This window comes from Pleurodeles waltl, chromosome 11 (assembly GCF_031143425.1).
Source record: "Pleurodeles waltl isolate 20211129_DDA chromosome 11, aPleWal1.hap1.20221129, whole genome shotgun sequence".
In the NCBI taxonomy this organism is placed as follows: domain Eukaryota; kingdom Metazoa; phylum Chordata; class Amphibia; order Caudata; family Salamandridae; genus Pleurodeles; species Pleurodeles waltl.
Genome location: NC_090450.1, coordinates 985,938,972 through 985,959,264, shown reverse-complemented (window position 1 = coordinate 985,959,264; position 20,293 = coordinate 985,938,972). Strand labels below are relative to the sequence as shown.

The window sequence follows — 20,293 nt, the reverse complement described above, 5'->3', positions numbered from 1 at the left end:
CCATTGTCTTGTCAACTTGGTTGCAGGAACCCTACCTCTCAATAACACAAAAAGGGACACACCGGTATCCGCATTCGGAGTGGTTCGCACTGCCCACAACAATTTCATCAACTCCACCTTGCAATTCCAACCACTGGCCTTAGCCAGTTGTACATTCTGCTTAATCACCCTATTAAAACGTTCAACCAGTCCATTACTCCTAGGATGATAGTGAAGTTTTAACATGCTTAATTCCCATGTGCACCAAGAAACTAGAAGACTGAGCAGACGTGAATTGACTCCCATTGTCTGTGAGTATCTCATCAGGAATACCTTCCCTGTCAAAAACAGATTCTAAAAACTCAATGACTCTTTGTGAATTAGGCACTTTAACAAACTTAAACTCAGGCCAATGACTATAAAAGTCAATTAATACTATACCATATTCTACCACACCTTCCAACAGGCTAACAGGACCAATCAAGTCCACAGCAATCTTACTCCATTCTTTATTGGGCACTTCAATTGCCTCAACAGGAGAGGGCAGAGTGACCTGAGACTTGTCACTTATCGCACACGCCAAGCAATCTCTCACAACGTGTTCCACTCCTTTATCCAACCCAGGCCACCAAAAATTCTCCCGAATCCTCCTCTTCATGGCCCCCATTCCAATGTGTCCTTCATGCCCCAATGTTAATATCTTGTTCCTCATCCCTTCCGGCACAACCAGAACACCAGCACGCATTAAAATGTTGTTCACTACAGACAATTCTTCAAAGACTTGCTTGTATGCCTCATATTGATCAGATTTGCATGTAGACCACCTTTGCAATATACCCTCTATAACCTCCTTTATTTGTTCATCCCTTCCACATGCTTCCTTCCATTCAACTTCCGTCACCGCACCATCCAAATGACACTCTAGAGAGCACACCAAAATATCATCCTCATCCGTGCCCTCTTCATCATGCACATTTCTACGAGGAAGACGAGAAAGACACTCAGCAAGCAAATTTCTAGCACTGGGCACATATTCCACATGGAAATCATACATCTGAAACCTATATTGCCATTTGGCAATTCTTTGAGTAGCACGTTGAGCACCAGTGGTAGAAACCAATTGCACTAAGGATTTATGATCCATCCTGACTGTAAAATGTACACCCCAAAGATAAGATTTGAAGTGCATAATTCCCCACCAACACGCAAGAGCTTCTCTTTCTATAGCTGAATAAGTAGCTTCAGCCCCTCTCAGACTCCGTGAGGCAAAAGCAATCACCTCATCCTTATCACTCCTCCGCTGCAGCAAAACAGCTCCCAAACCTAGTTGGCTGACATCAGTCATAATTATAATCTCATCCTTAGTATCAAATGCCTTCAATGGTATGGCCAGTGCAACTTCTTTTTTAATAGCTGCAAACTCCTGCTCAGATTCCAGGCACCATTCAAATGTAACTTTTTTTTTTTTTTTTTTTTTTAAAGAGTCCTAATGTTATGAGTTTTTCTGGCAGAATTGGGAATAAATCTGGCATAAAATTAAGTCAGACCCATAAAAGACCTAACTTCATCCTTACTACATGGTGACTGAAAATCCTCAATGGCTTTTATCAAAATCTCTTCCGGTTCCACCCCTCGTTCTGATATCTTATAACCTAATTAATCAAAGCATGTAGTACTGAACTTACATTTGTTCGCACTGAGAACGATCCCTTTATCACTTAACACAGACAACACTTGTTTCATACTTTCATCATGCTGCATTTGATCCTTCCTAAAAATCAAAATATCTTCCTGGAAAGCAATAACTCCTTCCATATCCTTGAATAAACTATCCACAACTCTTTGGAACACAGCAGAAGCCGATGCTAAGCCAAATGGCATTCGTTTAAATTGGAACAACCCTTCAGGAGTAACAAAAGCCGTTAAGTGTCTAGAATCAGGATGCAAATTGGTTTGATGATATGCTGAGGCCATGTCCAATATACTGGCCTGATGTGAGACTTCCTAAGTTCAATATGGCCAAAACACTCCTTCCATTTCCTCTCACTCAAGAGAGTATAGGGTGAACCGGAATCTGCCACAACTTCACAGCCATTGATTTATAATTTGCAGGAATGCCTTTTAGACCTATTGGAAAACATTCCTCCATTACTACCTTCGCTTAATTTAGCAACATTGGAGACAGTTAGAATTTCATCCTCCTCGCTAGTTGTTGACTCCAAACCACCAATATTATCATTAAGTAGTTTAAGGACTCTGTCTTTTGTACGAGACCCCGTCCTACTAGTGGCTCTACACACCCTAGCAAAATATGACCTACTTTAAAACATTTCGAACACTTCTTTCACAATGCCGGACAACCACTTGCATTACCTAAATGAGAAGGACTACAACATCTAAAACATTCTAATTTCTTGGAATTCTCCTTTTTAACGGATGTTTCAGCTCTAACATTCAAAGGATTTTTGTTTAACTTCTGTTTAACTAATGATACACACTGATGTAAGTCTTTATCACTAGGTGTGTTAATTTGCTCCATGAACATTGTAGTATTCTCAATTATGGTGGCTATTGCCACCGCTTTCTCTAACGTTAAATTTGGCGTAGACAGCATAGTCTCTTGTACCTTATTATTAGTTTTCTGAACCAGTTGATCCCTTATCATTTCATCCTCACACGCTTTATAATCACATGAAACAGCTAACATTCTTAAAGCTCCCACAAAGCTTGCAACAGGTTCACCAGAAACCTGTACTCTCTTGTAAAACTTATGCCTCTCCATAATTACATTTTACACGCTTTAAATCGAACAGCAAGTGACTTAATGGCAGAAGCATATTCATAAATTCCTCCATCCCCTTCTGCCTCAGCCAATGGCACGCTAACTTGAGGAATGTGTAAACAATGACGAAGAATGGGGAATTTTTCCTTATGAGTAAAGGAATCACCATCAAGAGCATCCATATAGGCTTCAAAACCTTCCTTCCACAAATCCCAGTCAGATTCTGAAGGAACTGGATCCAGAGAAAAAACAGGAGGAGGTACAATAGAGTGCTGCATGGCAAAAGTTGATAATCCTCAACCAATATTGTGTGCGTATCACCGTAAAACAAATATAACGTGACACGCTTGCTAACCCTCAAAGCGAATACAAAGTGACACGCTTGTTTAACAAGGTGTGCGTATCACCGTTTGAACAAACCTAATCCTTGATTCTGATAATGGGCTCCACTATTAGCTAGGCTGGTAAGCTGCCCACTCCTGCCAACCCTCCCATATAAATCACTGTTTGCAAAAACTCTTTTCATAGAGAAATTCGCTTTATGCAGACTAGTTAATGTGCGTACATATTTTGACAATGCCTTGACCATTCCATCAACAAATAGAAGGTCACGAGCCTCCTCAGAAGACTCTTTATTAGCCATATCTGATAATTTAGGATTTATACGCTGGGCCGTTTTCCTACTCTCTGCCAAACGTCCTGCATTTGCATTTCCAACATGGAAAATTGCTCTCTGACACCAACCTCGTAAAAGATGCACATTCAAGTCCTTCCCCTTCAAATATGCATCCTCTACTGTGTCAAATATCCTACCCAAAGGACCCAGCACATCAAGCAATTTATCCTAAACCTTTTATAAAGACTTTTCCAATCTCTTTCTTGGATCTTTATCCAACTTAAATAAATAAGTTATCATCTCTGGGTCCTAATTTGCTCTCATTATATTTCTTTCATCTCTCTCCAGAGGCTTACGTAATCTTGCTTTGATATAACTGGCAACATGGTTCAAAGGCCACCATTCTTTGCGCCGTGAATGTCTAATATCCTTAGGCTCAAATAACATCTCACCTAACGAATCTAAAATTTTCACGCTACTTAGTTTTCATATTGCTACCCAACTCGTCCTCAAGACCATCTTTATATTCCAGATCTGAAACATATTCGTCTAAATCATTATCATTATCATATTCCTCATTTAAATCATCTTTTTCAGCGTCAAACTGACTCTACATTGTACCGCTTAGGGTACCTCTCTTTTTTCAGCCGCTTTGGACTCCAAACTTGTCCTGCATCTCCACTAAATGTTTTCTTTTAATTGAACACTTACCCCTTGGACCTCTAAAGCGATCCTCATCCTCAGAAAAAGAGTAAAATTCTTCCTCATCAATACCTTTTCTTTTTCCCAAAGCCTGCTCAACTGACTCCTGAACTACTGCTTTTAATTCCTCAGAAACAACTTTCCTAATGAAATCCTCCTGAGTTCCTTCTTTCTCCTTGTTCATTTCAGACATTCTTTCCAAAATTATTTAAAATAGATTTTTTTCTCTTATAAATAATATAATAATGCCTGCCACCTTAAAATATGACTTTGTGTATAATGAAAAGAAACCTTTCCTCGTACTGAACCACCACCGGTGATCTGTTCCCTTGGATACCCACAACTACAGCAATCCGCTTTAAAAATAAGCTGAGTTGCTCATAACATGCCTAATTCCTTTCAAAACAAAGATAAACCATTTCCTTATTTTATTTCTGATGTGCTGATACGTCAGCGCGTCCTATTGCAGAGGAAAATGAACGTCTAAGTGTTCATTCCTCTAATCCCTCTGAACAGCCGTACTCATCTGTTCAGAAAGGCCTCACGCTCACTTTTAAGCACGAGCAAAGAACCTGCCTCGTGTGGAAGCGTGTTACAAAAAATAGACATAAGTAAGACTGCCAATTATCTTTTCAGTTAAATACACAACATTAAACCACATACAACATAAAAACTAAATGCAGAAAAACTACACTTTTTATATAATCCTTAAATCTTGTAATATAGCTTATTAAACTAATTCTACCCATAAATTCGTAAAATACATAACTATTAGTAACATACTTATCTGATCAGAAGCAGCAAACAAAAGAGGAACAAAATGGAGGACACACAGTTTATATGGAGTTGAACATTCTGTTTTGTTCTATTATAATGTTGTTAAGGTTCTATTGGATACTTTTGATGGGTTTGCTGCTCAGAAGAAATTAATAAAAGGTTTATGCATAATGCTAGCCTCCTGTCTTGACATAAAATCTGTGGAAATCACTTCCCTGTAATGCGGGCAGAACAAACATGAATCCAGTAGATGTGGCCACAGCTATCTGAGCAAACCCCTGCACGAGGCCAGCGCACAGACAGCTGTAATGAGAAAAGACTAATATACTGTAGGGTTTACAGAAGGCTCCCCTTGTATTCTAATTCATAGAGACCAATGCTGCCTACTGGGTGGGACCCGGGGAATGACCAAAGACAGCCGCTGGCGCAAGAGGCAAACACAAAAGATGTGGGTGTGAGAAAGCTTCCACTATAAGGAATATGAATATTACTTTTTCAGCTAGTCTGGTTAACATAAAGTTACAGTAGACGTGGGAGAGGTCAAAGGTGGGAGTGGCTTCTCTACACCATCTAACAGAGAAAAACTGGGTGCACAGCTCCTAGTCACACTCCCGGCTTCATCAATTGAAAGCCCTATTGCTTCAGGAGACATTTATAAAACTTCTCCAATAATTCAGGTTCTACACACTTTACAAGCCCTTGTATTTTTTGGGGTGGGGATGGGGCAGAAAAAAATGAAAACGGCTGGTCTCTTAAAACTGTCACTGAGTTAAGGACTCACTGCTGATGTCTTTATGCGACCTGCAGGTCGCAGGTGTGAGTCCTGGAAGGGCCGACTCCGCCCTTCGTCCTTCTTATGTTCTTAAATCTTACAAGGGGAGCTTGCTATGTGAACTAGTCAGACAACTAATGGGGACCCCTCTGGGCACATCGAGGTCTATCTTTCTGCACCAGATCACGCATTCCATCTCTTTTCTTAAGAAGCGAAGTGTATTCTAATAACAATGCTCCAGCGCTAAGACGCTTGAGAAGAGGCGCTCACCATGTCCAAGTTGTAGATCTGGACAATATTACAACGGGATAAGGAATCCTGTGAGCACTCATCCTCAATCTCTAAACCTGCAACAGCCTCGGCTGCCAAGTAAGAGCCACTGGCCTAGCAACAGTGGGAGGCAGGACAAGCACCAGGAAGATGTAAGGGCTTTCCCCAGAACTTAAGAGATGGCCCGTCGATGCCGCTAGCAGCCCATACAACACCAGCCAGGTGCTCGCCCACATCAGAGAGGATGACCGACAAAAACACCTCATTTCCTTAGTGGTGGACAGTGAACTCCGCTCGCAGAGTTTTTCCCACTCCGTGCTCCGCTTAGAGAGCGGAGTTGTGGAAAACTTTGCATAGTGGAGCTGAGTGGAGCTTTATTACCTAATTTGCGCTCTCGAATGTCAAGTTTGTGACTGCGAGCAAGGAAAATCTTACTACAAACCACTTCCCAGTGAGATTTCTCAACACAGGCAGTCATGGATGGTTGCTACCGCTTGCGCGCAGAAACTTTCGTTCGCGCTGAAGAAGCTGCCGCTCAAGTAAGATCTACTCGAGCGGCAGAAAAGAAGCAGCGCCCTCTTGCGCTGCATGTGGTGATGATCACACAGTTATTTTACAGCTCGGGACAAACACCCAGTGCTAAAAATCAGCGTGAACGTCTCAACCGAACTCACTCCGCCGCTCGAGAACTCGCGTAGCGCTGCAGAATTTTATGGTCACTTCACAGAGTTCCACGAAGCAGAACTCTGCCCAGGCCTAATCTCCATAGACTATCAGGATGGTTCCATGTGCCTTTTGGTTGCGAATGCTGAGCTAAGCTACAAACAACCAGACGCCCGTAAGCTGAAGTTTACCCGTGGGAGACATGCAGAGATTCACACAGGGTTCACCTTTTTAACTCAGAGCTTTAAAGGAGGTCAGCTATTGAGAGAAAGAAGTCCCCGATCCTACAGTTATCCTAGATGGGTACACCCTTTGTGAACCTGGAGATGGAAGGCAAGCAGCACCTCAGGAAAGTGCCTGGATTCATGGGGTCCCTAGAGGTAATGATGAGTCTGCCACATGCCTCTGAAGGGTGGGGCAGAGGGAGGCAGGATATGGACTTGCAGAGGGGGAGAGATATGTGAATCATTCCTTTAAGCACGGAAAGCAGGTCCCAGACACTGTGCAAGACGTGGAATAAGGCACGGACGAATTACACCAAGATCCAACGTGGGGAAATGTGTATGGTTTCCTGTGCATGTCATTTCTATTTGATTCACGGTTTGCACAAGGCAATGCAGAGCTAGCATAAATTACTCCTTAGATAACCCCTTTAATAAATCTTGCAGTGAGGTGACACATACTTGGTCTCATATGCTTGGCCTTTTTGAGCAGACGTGTATTCTGGCTGTTTTCTCTCAGTTCTAGAAACTCTCAACATGACTAAATACACGCCCCTAACTTGGGAGATTGTCCATTAAAACAATGGCAGAGAGGTGGAAAGGGGGTGTCTCTCGTTTCTAAAATAAAACATGCCTTTGGTGCCCATCTGTGTTCACAGTCACCACCCTGGCACAGAACACAAGGAGGAAGGCTTGTAATGTCAGGAAGGCCAACACACGCTGATGCAGAGGGGCACACTGAACTGATACAACAGATCTGGAAGACTAGGCTCAGCAGAAACCCAAACCATACTCTGATAGGTCTGTGGTGACCATGAGCTGTGGGTGTGGCAAGGCACCTGACATCCCACCAGCAGATGGAGCCATGGACCTAAGGCTCAGAAGGGATGTATATACTGGGTTGACTTAGAAGGACTGTCCAGAAGCTTGTGCCATGGTTTTTCAAATGATGCTGCAGGGATCTCGTATACATCCTGGGGGGTGGTGCAACCCCTATGCAGGTCACAACACCTACAGCCCCTCTGGAACCACCAATCAGTTATGAAATGTTATTTCCAGGCACGGCTTTGCAGAAATATCACCAGTCTCTCTGATGAAAAATGGGGTCTCTGGTAAGTGACCGAGAAATACTTATGACAGGCCCAATTGCAAAAATCCGAACACATTGGACTTTCCTGGATGGTATGTCAGATGATTTTTGGGAGCTCAGTGAGAATCTAAGATCGTAAAGGGTTAAAAGGCAAAGAGGCAACTGGTTTGAAGCGAAGGCATGTAATAAAATACATTTGAGTAGCATGCAGATTTCAAATGAGCTAGAATTTGGGAATAACTCAAGGGGCTGTGTTCAGGCTGGAGGGCAGTATTTTGTACAGGCAGAGCAGGCTTCCAGCTGTGTACTAGTGGAACTGCCTGGTTAGCGGATGTGAACATGGAAGTACAATCCCTGCAAGTCCAGTCACTGATCTGAACAGCTGCCATCATCTAAGCCAATCTAAGCATCATGAATCTTTGGAGAGAGAAAAGTGGTTTAAATCTTATCCACGCAGTAGTGGGCCAGACCCATCCCATCACATTCAAACATGGAATACACAGGAGTTTTTATTCCCAGAACATAAGCCTCTAAATATCCTCCATATGTTCTTTGGTAGCTAACTGTAGTACTGGTGGCTTCAATGGTGGTGGAGGAGGAAGCTATAAATTAGCTATACAGCACCACCAAGAGACCCTTCTTGGATACTACATTGAGTGGTGTTGTAATGTCGAACCTGCGAGTTTGACATGTGAGCGAGCTCGACGGCTCCGACGTTCCGACCACGGAGCTTGTCCGACAGTTGGCAGTTACGCAGAGCCAGCGAGGAGAGCGACGCTGAACCTTCCCCACGGAAAATAAACACTTTAAATTACTTTCATCTGCGTGAGGACATCGCTTTTATTACAACAATTTCTGTTGACGAGTTGCTGGCTACAGAGCTTGTGGGGCAAGGTTCGGTGCAATCGGACCGCACGTGTGACAGCGCTTCGCCTGGGGGCCACCCTTTACACGGTGAAGGTACGGCAAGTCAAAAGCTGTGCAGCTTTTTGTCATTGCCCTATTAATGATTCAAATAAGGGATCCTTCTCGTGTTGGTTCCTTTGTGGACGAAGACAAGGCGAACACAAGCATTAGGGGAATGGCCCTGGTGTAATACTGCCCTTATCAAAATAAAGGAAGGACCAGCTGGATTGGAAGAATTAGAGGAAAGTACCTAGTGTGGCACGTTGTGTTGCTTTTCAAGTGAGGATACTGTGACTTTAATCAATTGAAAGTGCTTACAGTTTTGTTTTTTTCTGTAATCTTACTGTGAGCTGAGTTTTGGGATGGATGTGTCAACAATTACACCATCTCCTCTGTTTTTGTCATTACCTAGACAGCCAGCAATAGAATGGAAGGAGTGTTTAGATAATTTTTGATAATTATTTAGAGGCGTTGGATGGTCAAAGGTTCCGCCCTAGCAGGAAAAAGCCATATCATCGAATGCATTAGGCAAAGAAGGTCAACACATATATAAGAATCTATCGATGATTTTGTTTCAAGGTTAAGAGAACTGGCAATCAAGTGTCAATTTGGACAGATGGAAGACAAAATGATTCGGGATCAGTTGATTGTCCAATGTAAAAGCAGGAAAATGCAAGAGAGGTTGTGGGCAGCTAAGAATCCCACATTGAAGGATGCCATTGAAATAACAAAATTTGTGGAAGAATCTGAGTATTGCATGAAAGCTATGGAAAAGAAGGAAAACAAAAGATGAATTAGCGGCCATAGGCAAAAGACGGGACACTTTTCCTACCAGAGTTAAGAGCTATAACAACAAAGCAAAAGAAACGGAGGTTAGGAGATGCAACACATGTGGAAGTTTCAATCACACAACGGATGCAAGATTTTGTTTTGCTGTAGGAAAGGAGTGTAGAAAGTGAGGATTGAAAGGACATTTTGCTACAATGTGCTGAGGTTTAAGGAAAAGGAGTGTGGCAACACTCTTGGAAGAAGAGGGAGATGACAACGTGTGCGAGACAAATCTGTGTACAGACATGGTCATGGAAGATGGAGGAATATGTAGACCAAAAGCACAAAGAATCAAGGCGCAATTTGTAATTCGAGGGAAACATGTTGAATTGATGGTGGATCCTGGATCTTTGTATACCATAATTCCAAGAGAATTGTTCACTTCAGTATGGCCACAAGTACGGTTGTTACCAAAAGACATAGGTCCAGGTGGATATCAAGGTGAGAAAATAGACCTCATGGGCTATATGATGGCTGAGATTCAGTTTGGAGGAAGGAGCATCAAAGGGAAGGTGTATGTTGCTGAATCAGGTCCACCATTCTTAGGATGGATCCATCAATATGATCTCCATATTATCATAAATCCACGTGCTAAAACACAAATATTAGTTGTGGAAGAAGTAACCTTGCAAGACATTCTTAGTGATGCAAAAGACGTCTTTCAAGAGGAAATGGGTCAATTGAAAGGGTACTGTCACAAGATTAAACTCAAGGATGGTGAGATTCCAGTACGGCATAGGGTCAGGAGGGTGCAGATTTTGGCCAGAGGGCAAGTTAAAGAGTTAATTGATGAAATGCTAGATTGTGGTGTCATTGAACCAGTGGAAGTGTCAAATTGGGTATCTCCAGTTGTGGTAACTAAGAAGGCTGATGGCAAGCTACGTTTTTTGTGTTGATTTGAGAAGCTTGAATCAGAATGTTGTAATGGACAATTTTCCTCTACCAAATATCAATGAGCTAGTTTTAATACTGAAAGGAGGGAAGTTTTTTTCTAAATTTGATTTAAAGCATGCGTACCACCAGGTAAAGTTACATCCCAAGTCGAAGGCTTTAACTACATTCATTACTATGGAAGGCACGTTTCAATTTACTAGGATGCCTTTTGGCTTGTGTTCGGCTGCTAGTGTCTTCCAAAGAGTAATGAGTGATTTACTTAAAGGAATTCCGAATGTTATGTTTTTTCAGGATGATATATTAATTTTTGGTGATACTGTTGAGAGCCACAATTTGACGCTGAAGCTAGTTCTAGATAACATTTTACAGTCAGGTTTGACCTTGAGGAAAGAGAAGTGCATATTTCTGGCCAAGGAAGTGGAATATCTAGGGCACACATTGTCACAGGATGGTGTGAAGCCGAAGAGGGATCTATGGACAGCAATTAGAGTGGCACCAGATCATTTAAATAAAGACCAGTTGAAGTCCTTTTTAGGCCTAGTGGAGTATTACTCCAAATTTGTGGCAAATTTCGCATCAAAAACTGAAGTACTTAAAGCATTATTGAGGAAAGGAGTGAACTTTGAGTGGGGTGCGGCACAGAAACAGAGTTTTGAGTCCATCAAGAGAGAAATTTGTAAAGCTGACATCCTGGTACCCTCTGATGGAAGAAAATAATCAATTGTTACAGTTCACGCCAGGGGCACAGGCTTAGGTGCTACATTATCTCAAATGCATGGATCAAAGGAAAGAACAATTGCTTTTGCTACTCGTTCTTTGACGCCGACAGAACGTAACTACTCTGTGATAGAGATGGAGGCTTTGGCGGCTACATGGGGTATGGAACATTTCAGAATGCATATATGGGGAAAGCAATTCAAGTTGCGGACTGATCACAAGCCTTTTGTAAAGGTATTGACTCCAGGTGGAGCTGAGAAAGGTTCTTCCAGATTGATTAGACTTGCAGTGAGGTCTCAGGAGTACAACTATACTGTAGAATATGTACCTGGATGGAGAAATGTGCAAGCTGACTGTCTCTCACGGCTGTCACAAGATGGAGAATTGTTGAATGGGGGACCTGATAGTGTTAAAGACTGGGAGGATCTAGTTGTGAGCGTTGGTGATGTAGTACAATGGTCTTCAGGGGCTTTCAGTAAAGAAGAATGGTGTCAGACCATGCTATGTGATGATGAAATGAGGAAAGTAATAAAGATGATAGTGAGTGGCAAACGAAGGGAGAGCACTTTGCCAAAAAAACTTGTGGACATATTGTAAAGTATTAGATGAACTCTCATGTGTGAGTGATACTGTTATACATGGTGAGAAATTTGTTCCTCCTTTAGGAGTGAGAAAGAAAATCTTCAATATTGCTCATGTGGGTCATTTAGGACAAACACTAATGAAGAGGAGACTCAGAGAGGATTCCTAGTGGCCAGGAATGGATGACGATGTTTTACACTGGGTGGAGAAATGTGATGGGTGTATACGTAGTGAAAAGAGACTGAGAGTAGGTAAGCAACCTCTAATAGGTCACATAGAAGATCCAGGACGAGTGTGGCATACTGTGTGCGGGGATTTCATTGGTCTGTTGTGCGGGGTCAACCCATGTCAAGGTTTGCGTTTGTTTTGCTGGACGTCCATTCAAAATGGTTGATAGTGAAGTTTATGTCAGAAATAACCACATCATCCACAGTGAAGGTTTTGTCTGAAGTATTTAAGGAAGAAGGTTTTCCAGTGTGTCTGGTGACGGATAATGGTACCCAACTTACTTCTTATGAAATTAAAGGGTTTCTTTCATCGTGTGGAATTAAACATTCAAGGACAGCATTTTATAATCCACAGGCGAATGGAATGGTGGAAAGAGCCAACAGGATGGTTAAGGGTGCCATACAACAAGCATTGGCAAGTGGTATGGATGTGGAAAGTATGGTTGCGGATGTTATGTGGGCATAACGCACTACTGTCAATTGTGCAACAGGGTCTTCACCTTTTCCATGATGAGGGGTAGAAGGCCAAATTCTAAATTGACTCCGTTTTGGTTGAGAGAATTAGTCAATGTTGATGTGGCAGAGTCAAGAAGAGAGAATAGGTGTGGAAGGCCTGTGAAAGGGGTAAGAACAAAATTTGGCCTGGTGATTGGGTGAAAATAAAGTCTGGAGGAATTGAGAGTGGAGTTAATAAATTTAAAGGCCCACTTCAGGTCAAGGAGGTTTATCCTTGGTATGTAATCCTGAATAATGGTGAAAGATGGAATTTAAGAAGAGTAGCTAAATTTAATTCAGAGGAACAGAACTTTGAAAGAGGTATGAGTTGTGATGAATGCAGTGGTTATATGTTTGATGTGCTAGGGAGGAGGAAATCCACGTGTCCAGAGGTTGCACGAAACTCTGCACTATCAGGTGCTGAGCCTGTTTTTCCTGATCTGTGTGGAGATGATCATGGAGATGCAGAGAGTAGAGAAGGACGTGATGAGATTATTGAATCCAGGGAAGAAATAGTGAAGGAGAGACCACAAAGAATTAAGAGAGTACCAGCATTTTTGGATGATTATGGGTAGGTTTCCCTAGGTGGCGGCTGAGCTACAAGCCAAAATCTACAGGTAGGCACTTTGCAAAAAACACCTCTGTTTTCCTTCAAAAATGTGGCTGTGTCCACGTTGTGCTTTGGGGCGTTTCCTGTCGCGGGCGCTAGGCCTACCCACACAAGTGAGGTATCATTTTTATCGGGAGATGTGGGGGAACGCTGGGTGGAAGGAAATTTGTGGCTCCTCTCAGATTCCAGAACTTTCTGCCACAGAAATGTGAGGAACATGTGTTTTTTTAGCCAAATTTTGAGGTTTGCAAAGGATTCTGGGTAACAGAACCTGGTCCCAGCCACACAAGTCACCCCATCTTGGATTCCCCTAGGTCTCTAGTTTTCAGAAATGCACAGGTTTGGTAGGTTTCCCTAGGTGGCGGCTGAGCTACAGGCCAAAATCTACAGGTAGGCACTTTGCAAAAAACACCTCTGTTTTCCTTCAAAAATTTGGCTGTGTCCACGTTGCGCTTTGGGGCGTTTCCTGTCGCGGGCGCTAGGCCTACCCACACAAGTGAGGTATCATTTTTATCGGGAGACTTGGGGGAACATAGAATAGCAAAACAAGTGTTATTGCCCCTTGTCTTTCTCTACATTTTTTCCTTCCAAATGTTAGACAGTGTGTAAAAAAGACGTCTATTTGAGAAATGCCCTGTAATTCACATGCTAGTATGGGCACCCCGGAATTCAGAGATGTGCAAATAACCACTGCTTCTCAACACCTTATCTTGTGCCCATTTTGGAAATACAAAGGTTTTCTTGATAGCTATTTTTTACTCTTTATATTTCAGCAAATGAATTGCTGTATACCCGGCATAGATTGAAAACCCACTGCAGGGTGCAGGTCATTTATTGGCTCTGGGTACCTAGAGTTCTTGATGAACCTATAAGCCCTATATATCCCCGCAACCAGAAGAGTCCAGCAGACGTAACGGTATATTGCTTTCGAAAATCTGACACTGCTGGAAAAAGTTACAGAGTAAAGCGTAGAGAAAAATTGATGTTTTTTTCACCTCAATTTCAATATTTTTCTTGTTCAGTTGTTATTTTCTGTAGGAAACCCTTGTAGGATCTACGCAAATTACCCCTTGCTGAATTCAGATTTTTGTCTACTTTTCAAAAATGTTGCGGTTTCTGGGATCCAGCGTTGGTTTCATGCCCATTTCTGTCACTGACTGGAAGGAGGCTGAAAGCACAAAAAATCGTAAAAATGGGGTATGTCCCAGTAAAATGCCAAAGTTGTGTTGAAAAATTGGGTTTTCTGATTCAAGTCTGCCTGTTCCTGAAAGCTGGGAAGCTGGTGATTTTATCACCGCAAACCCTTTGTTGATGCCCTTTTCAGGTAAAAAACCACAAGCCTTCTTCTGCAGCCCATTTTTCCAATTTTTCCAATTTTTTTGAAAAAAACGAAATGTTCACTGTTTTTTGGCTAATTTCTTGGCCTCCTTCTGGGGAACCCACAAAGTCTGGGTACCTCTAGAATCCCTAGGATGTTGGAAAAAAAGGACGCAAATTTGGCGTGGGTAGCTTATGTGAACAAAAAGTTATGAGGGCCTAAGCGTGAACTGCTCCAAATAGCCAAAAAAAGGCTCGGCACAGGAGGGGGAAAAGGCCTGGCAGCGAAGGGGTTAAATTACTTTAATCTGCCTAAGGACATCGCCTTTATTACAACAAGTGGATTTACCAGGAATGAACAAGACCCATACCCGGAGGAAGATGAGCGACTGGCTGGGAGTTGGGGAAGAAGGGGGTCCTACTGTTAAAAGCCTGATTATGTCTGAAGGAGGACGGGAGTCTAGAGAACAAAGGCTGGATGGATCCCAATGATCTGGCCATGTTTGTATCAGTCTTGGAATGTTACATTAATCACTTACTATGCAGTGTCATGGCTGGCATCCCGATAAACAGCTCTTCCGGCACCTCCATCGGGACACAAAAGCTCTTTTCTTGTTGAATACATCGCCCATGAAATCAGTGGTGCCCTGGTCAGAATTCACATCCGTCAACCCTGGTTTCTTCCAAGGATATGCTTAAGAGGATTTCAGGGGTGATTACATATTTATTGTTAATAGAGTCTGATTTAGAAAGGTTAAAGGTAGAAGCACATGTTTCTACTAATGTAAATGCAGGCCTGCAACTGTGCATAGATTTCTGAACAACACAAATACGGAGAATTGGTGTGGACAAGCCTTTCACTGATGGGAAAATGAGTGACAGGAACATCTTCTTCCTTGGCTGAATTCTTCAGTCTGGCCTATGATAGTGAAAAGAACATGGAAAAAGGGGATACACCCTCCTACCCACATCCTGTAAACAGAACATAGCTACTGTATCCTCTGGGCTCATGGCTTCCAGTTGCTGTGATTGATGTTTGGAGAACACAGGTTATATACATGGACTTCAAGATTTAAATACATAAAGCTCGGATGCGGAGTTGAATTGGACATCCCGGCCAAGTGTTGTGATGTCCACAGATCTCCGTAATAGGAAGTCTACCTCCCAACCTGCATCAAAGGGTGCATGTCCCTCTACCTGCAGGCAAATCTACTCCTGTCTTGTTTGTCCTGCATACTTCTCTCCTTAAACCTCTAAGATGCCTCGGAAATGTAGACTATGCTATTCATATTTAGTACTCACCAGTGTTTAAATAACTTATTACTCAAGATACCGCTAACTGACATAAAAGACCCCTAAATATTTTTCTGCCCACTGTTCGCGTCTGCAGTAAATTTCCAAGAAAGAATTATTTTTTAGGTTAAAGAAGCTTTATTGAAATGTTACTGAGAAATATATAAAGTTACATTGTATATTATATAAAACAATAATATCAACCATTGTATATTACATAATGTATATTACAAAAGCAAAATATAAGAAAACCTTACATAAATTTTAAAAGCGTTGTAACGTCAAATACACTATAATGACATGAAATTTCAGATTTCCACGTTTAATAATATCATTAGTAATATATTGGTGAATTATCAGCAGACTGTGCCCGAGTCGGTGAATATAATAACTATACGTAGGAGTGTTACAGAGGCCCTTACAACTTCTCCACTGGCTGTGAAGAGCGCTGACCCAATTTCTCTCTTAAGGGCACAACTACAGGTTTTTAATATTATAAATAAAAAAAACTGACAAGTTCAAGTTTATGTTATGAGCCTAAGACACAGGATAGCCTTCTTGGGCATATTAATAAGGGTTTCAGAGAGAACTAGTTTCCCAGGTTAGACTCCTCTTCGAGCTAGCAGAACTCAGAACTCACAGCCCAACCAACTTTCCAGGGAGAGCCAATTACAAGTGAGTTTCTTCTGGTCTATGTCCCTAGACATAGGACAAGACGGCAAAATACACCACCTACATTCACCAGGTCACTTCCTGCTCACAACAAAACAGGAAAACCACTGCGCAATAGAGACTCTAATGGCGACTACAAGAATGTAATGCCTACTTTTTTAACCTCAAAACACTGGTATCCAGATTAAAACATACTGCATCTGAAAACAAGCCTGTGAATTAACATGTGACAGCACCCAACAGACTATGTGAGACAATGAAGCCAGGAGCATACATAGAGGCAACGCTTCTGTTAAGATCCATAAAAACTAGGCACAGCCTCATACTTTTATGGGGGGGTGGAGGTGTGCTATGACACCCATGCACCACCCACCGCTGAGGATGGGGAGTTACTGTCAGATTAAGAATGGGACCAGCAGGCACCCCCCAAGCTGGCAGCAACAGGATAAGGTGGCGTACTCACAAGTCACACAGCACTGATACAGAAAGCTGAAAGCCAATGTAATTCTGCACAACAATTCTTGGAATTTCAATCTCAATCACTATTTCGAATTTGAGAGATCATTGATAAAACGTCCAGACAGGGCAGTATCACTAATTGTTTGTTGAAACGAGAATGCTGGTGGATAAAATATTTCGGATCAGAACAGATGAATGAACGTTAAAGTGAATGTTTCTTTTCTTTGAGTTTACGATTGGAATCATGTGAACAGCAAACGGAGAGGGCTGTGTCCTGTCTGAAAATGTAGTTCTTGGTATGGTTTTTTGAGGAAGACAAAGAGAAGTAATTATTGCTGGAAAAGACATCAGAAAAGACAGGTAACAGTGACAACGAATGATGCAAGTCAGAGACTTTGCACCATGAATCAAGAAACTGGAAAAACCGCTGCCATAAGTAAGACTGTTTACTATAACTTTTGCAGACCAGTACTTTTGTAATAATTGTTGAAGTACTAGTAAAGATTATGTTACCTTTTAATTACAAATAAAAACATATATTTACATAAATACTCCTGATAAAGAGTAAAGGTTACACCCGACATGCCTTGAGTTACGTATGTGCTGGAAAGAAAAGACATAAAAATAATGTGCATTATAGGCAAGAATTGATTAAAATAAATGTACTGGCACTTACTTCCCAGTGAATGCTCTTATTACCCAAAAATCAGCCCAATTTGGTATTTTTACGAGTTACTAGTGTGTTTACAGTGCATATTTGGCAAGTTTTGAGACCTATACGATATGGCAGACTTCACTGATAGACATTATGGGCCAGATGTAGCAAAGGATTTTACCTATTCTGTGCCTATGGAAAAAAAGTGTTCGTACATATGTCCCTTAATGCCTTGTGAATATAACACCAGACACAGTACTGTCTTTGGGGGAGAACTGGCCACAGTCTCGGGGTGCAGGCTGCCAATATGAAACAGTGCCATACAGTCTGAGTCAGACCTAAAGATAATTAGGCTATTGCAGCACTTGTCTGGTGCCAATAAGGATAGCAGCACTTATGCCAATGTTTGTGAAACCTTAGCACTATGGATGGCACTGACAGCAATACTGTTAAAAGCAAAGGAAGATAGTGACTGAGAATGGGGCAGCAGAAAACAAGGAAAGAGCAGGAGGAGGATTGAAAAGGGAGAAACAACAACGAAGGCTGGAGAAATGAGGGTACAAGAACAGAATACTGGAGAAAACATCTGGGAATGCTGCATACACACATCTGGCTGGTCTGAAGACGAGCCAGGTATGAAGTGCTTAGTGATAATGGAACTCCTCTTTCATAGGTTGCTGGATTTGGAACATGCATGGTTCAATCAAAGAGAGATGCTAAGTTTTGAGGCATGCTCAATACAAAAAAGTTCTACAGAGCCTGTCTCATTCTGACTGACTGACTGACTATCCCAGTGTCTATATGCCATTCTGTAGACATTGCTCTTGCACGCACGCTCAGTCATACTCAGGACTCACTTTAGAAAAGATAGCTTTACCTTTCACCCACTATTACAAATATGTTTTCTTTCGAACTCTTTCTTCAACATCTCTGTCATGCCACCCAAAACACACAGTGAAATCACTGATTCTAAAATTCAGAAGTACTATGTTAAGTAACGCTTCATTAGGTCCTGACATTACCCACTCTTCTATGTGATTGATGATCAGAGCCAGGCCTGACGGAAATTGTAAATGAAAAAGTCGGAGTAAACGTGGAGCATGTATATTGTCAAACTTTAGATTTCTGTTAGCTAACACGATTGTCTCTAAATGAATAGGGGGAATGCATTTTTCTCTTCTTCTTAGGTGGTCACTTATTGGTTTTGAGTATTCAATAAATACTGTTGTGATTGTTTCCGTATCTCTTGGGTTAACGTTTTACATAAGCAGAGGCTTCTGGTATGTGGCTTAGGTTTCAAAAGTCATATTCAACGGATGAAAGTCATAAGTAGAATACAAACAACTGGAATTCAAGGATAAATGTTCAGTATTACATGCAAATTGCCACAGCAAGGAACTCTACCCACCATTCTTGTTAATAATGAGTCTAACATTGTAAGCACTGCTCAAGTGTCTGATTTACCTGTTCTGCGTGCCCATCCATCTGAGGATAATTAACAAAAGAGAGAGCTAGCTGAAAAAGCAATACTTTGGAGAGCTCATGCCAAAATCGTCCTCTGTCAGCCACTACCTTATCAGGGAATCCATGTAAGCAGAAAACATTGTTAATAAAAAAAATCAAGGCCAAATCTTTCTCTTTAGGTAATCTCTAGCCTGGTACGTAATGAGTGAGCTTAGCTGCACCAAGATAACAGGTTGAGATAACCGTGGACACTGTCATCTGTGTTGTGAGGATGTTCATAAAGTATGACATCCCCACATAAACATGTATTTCACCACCTCTTTCTCCGCCATACTTTGGACTAAGACCTAGTCCCAGTACACCTCCCTTCTAAATCCTCCTTAGATTACACCTATTTGTTTTACTCTGAGTGAGGTCTTACAACTGCTGAGAGTCTGCTGTAATGCAGGAGTTCAGTAAGCAGGAACATACATTACTTACTTAGCCATGTCTACACTGTAGCAACCACAGAAAGTTACACACAACCTACATCAACACTTGGGCATTGTTTGAGTCTCCAGTGGGCAACTTCAGTGTTGTGAGTTTCAGGTCCTTGAGTACAGCCATGCACTTTGTAAATAACATAAGTCATAGTGCAACAATAGGGACGAGTACTACATATGGTCCCAAGCCAATACTGCAGCTCATGCATGTCATAAATAAAATCACCTGAAACAAACAAGCAGCAGCAATGTAAACAGTTTGAAGCTTTTTCACTTACCTGTCCTGCAGTTGCACTCGATGTCCCCAGTTCAGAGATTTAACATAATTTTGAACTGCTTTTGCCATTTTAGACCTTTGGAGAAAATAAAATTACTGTTAGGATGTAAAACGACACGATGCTCAGTATGAATCTTTTGCATTCAGTGCAGTGTTAGTCTTTTGTAAACCCTGTGGTGATGTCAGTTTGTTAGGAGCTCTACAGGGCATTATTCATCTTTGAACACAGCAGTGGTGTTGGTTCAATGTGAACTCTTCGGTGGCCACAGTCCACTGTGTACTGTGCTGCAGATGTGTCTGCTGGGAACACGCTGTTTGTGTTGGCTTTAGTCATTTGCAAACCGTGCAGTGCCAGCTGTCCACCGTGAGTCATGTTTTGACATTAGTCCCCTGTGAACCCAGCATTGGTGTTAGTCCACAGTGAACACAACAGAGGGGTTAGCCTGTTGTAACGCTGCAGTGTCATCAGTCTGCTATGAACTTTATAGTGGAGTTGGACCACTGGGAGCCCGTCAAGTGGTATCAATCAATTTTGAATCCTTT

At 41.9% G+C, this 20,293-nt stretch overlaps 1 protein-coding gene across 1 annotated transcript in view; it reads right to left on the bottom strand.

Moving 5' to 3' along the window:
• The window catches only part of TXNRD2 (thioredoxin reductase 2), a 355,985-nt gene that overhangs the window by 295,409 nt on the left and 40,283 nt on the right, over positions 1 to 20,293 (bottom strand). Inside the window, exon 5 of the mRNA XM_069215297.1 lies at positions 19,752 to 19,826. Within this exon, the coding sequence (XP_069071398.1) occupies positions 19,752 to 19,826 (75 nt within the window). The remainder of the gene's footprint in view (positions 1 to 19,751; positions 19,827 to 20,293) is intronic.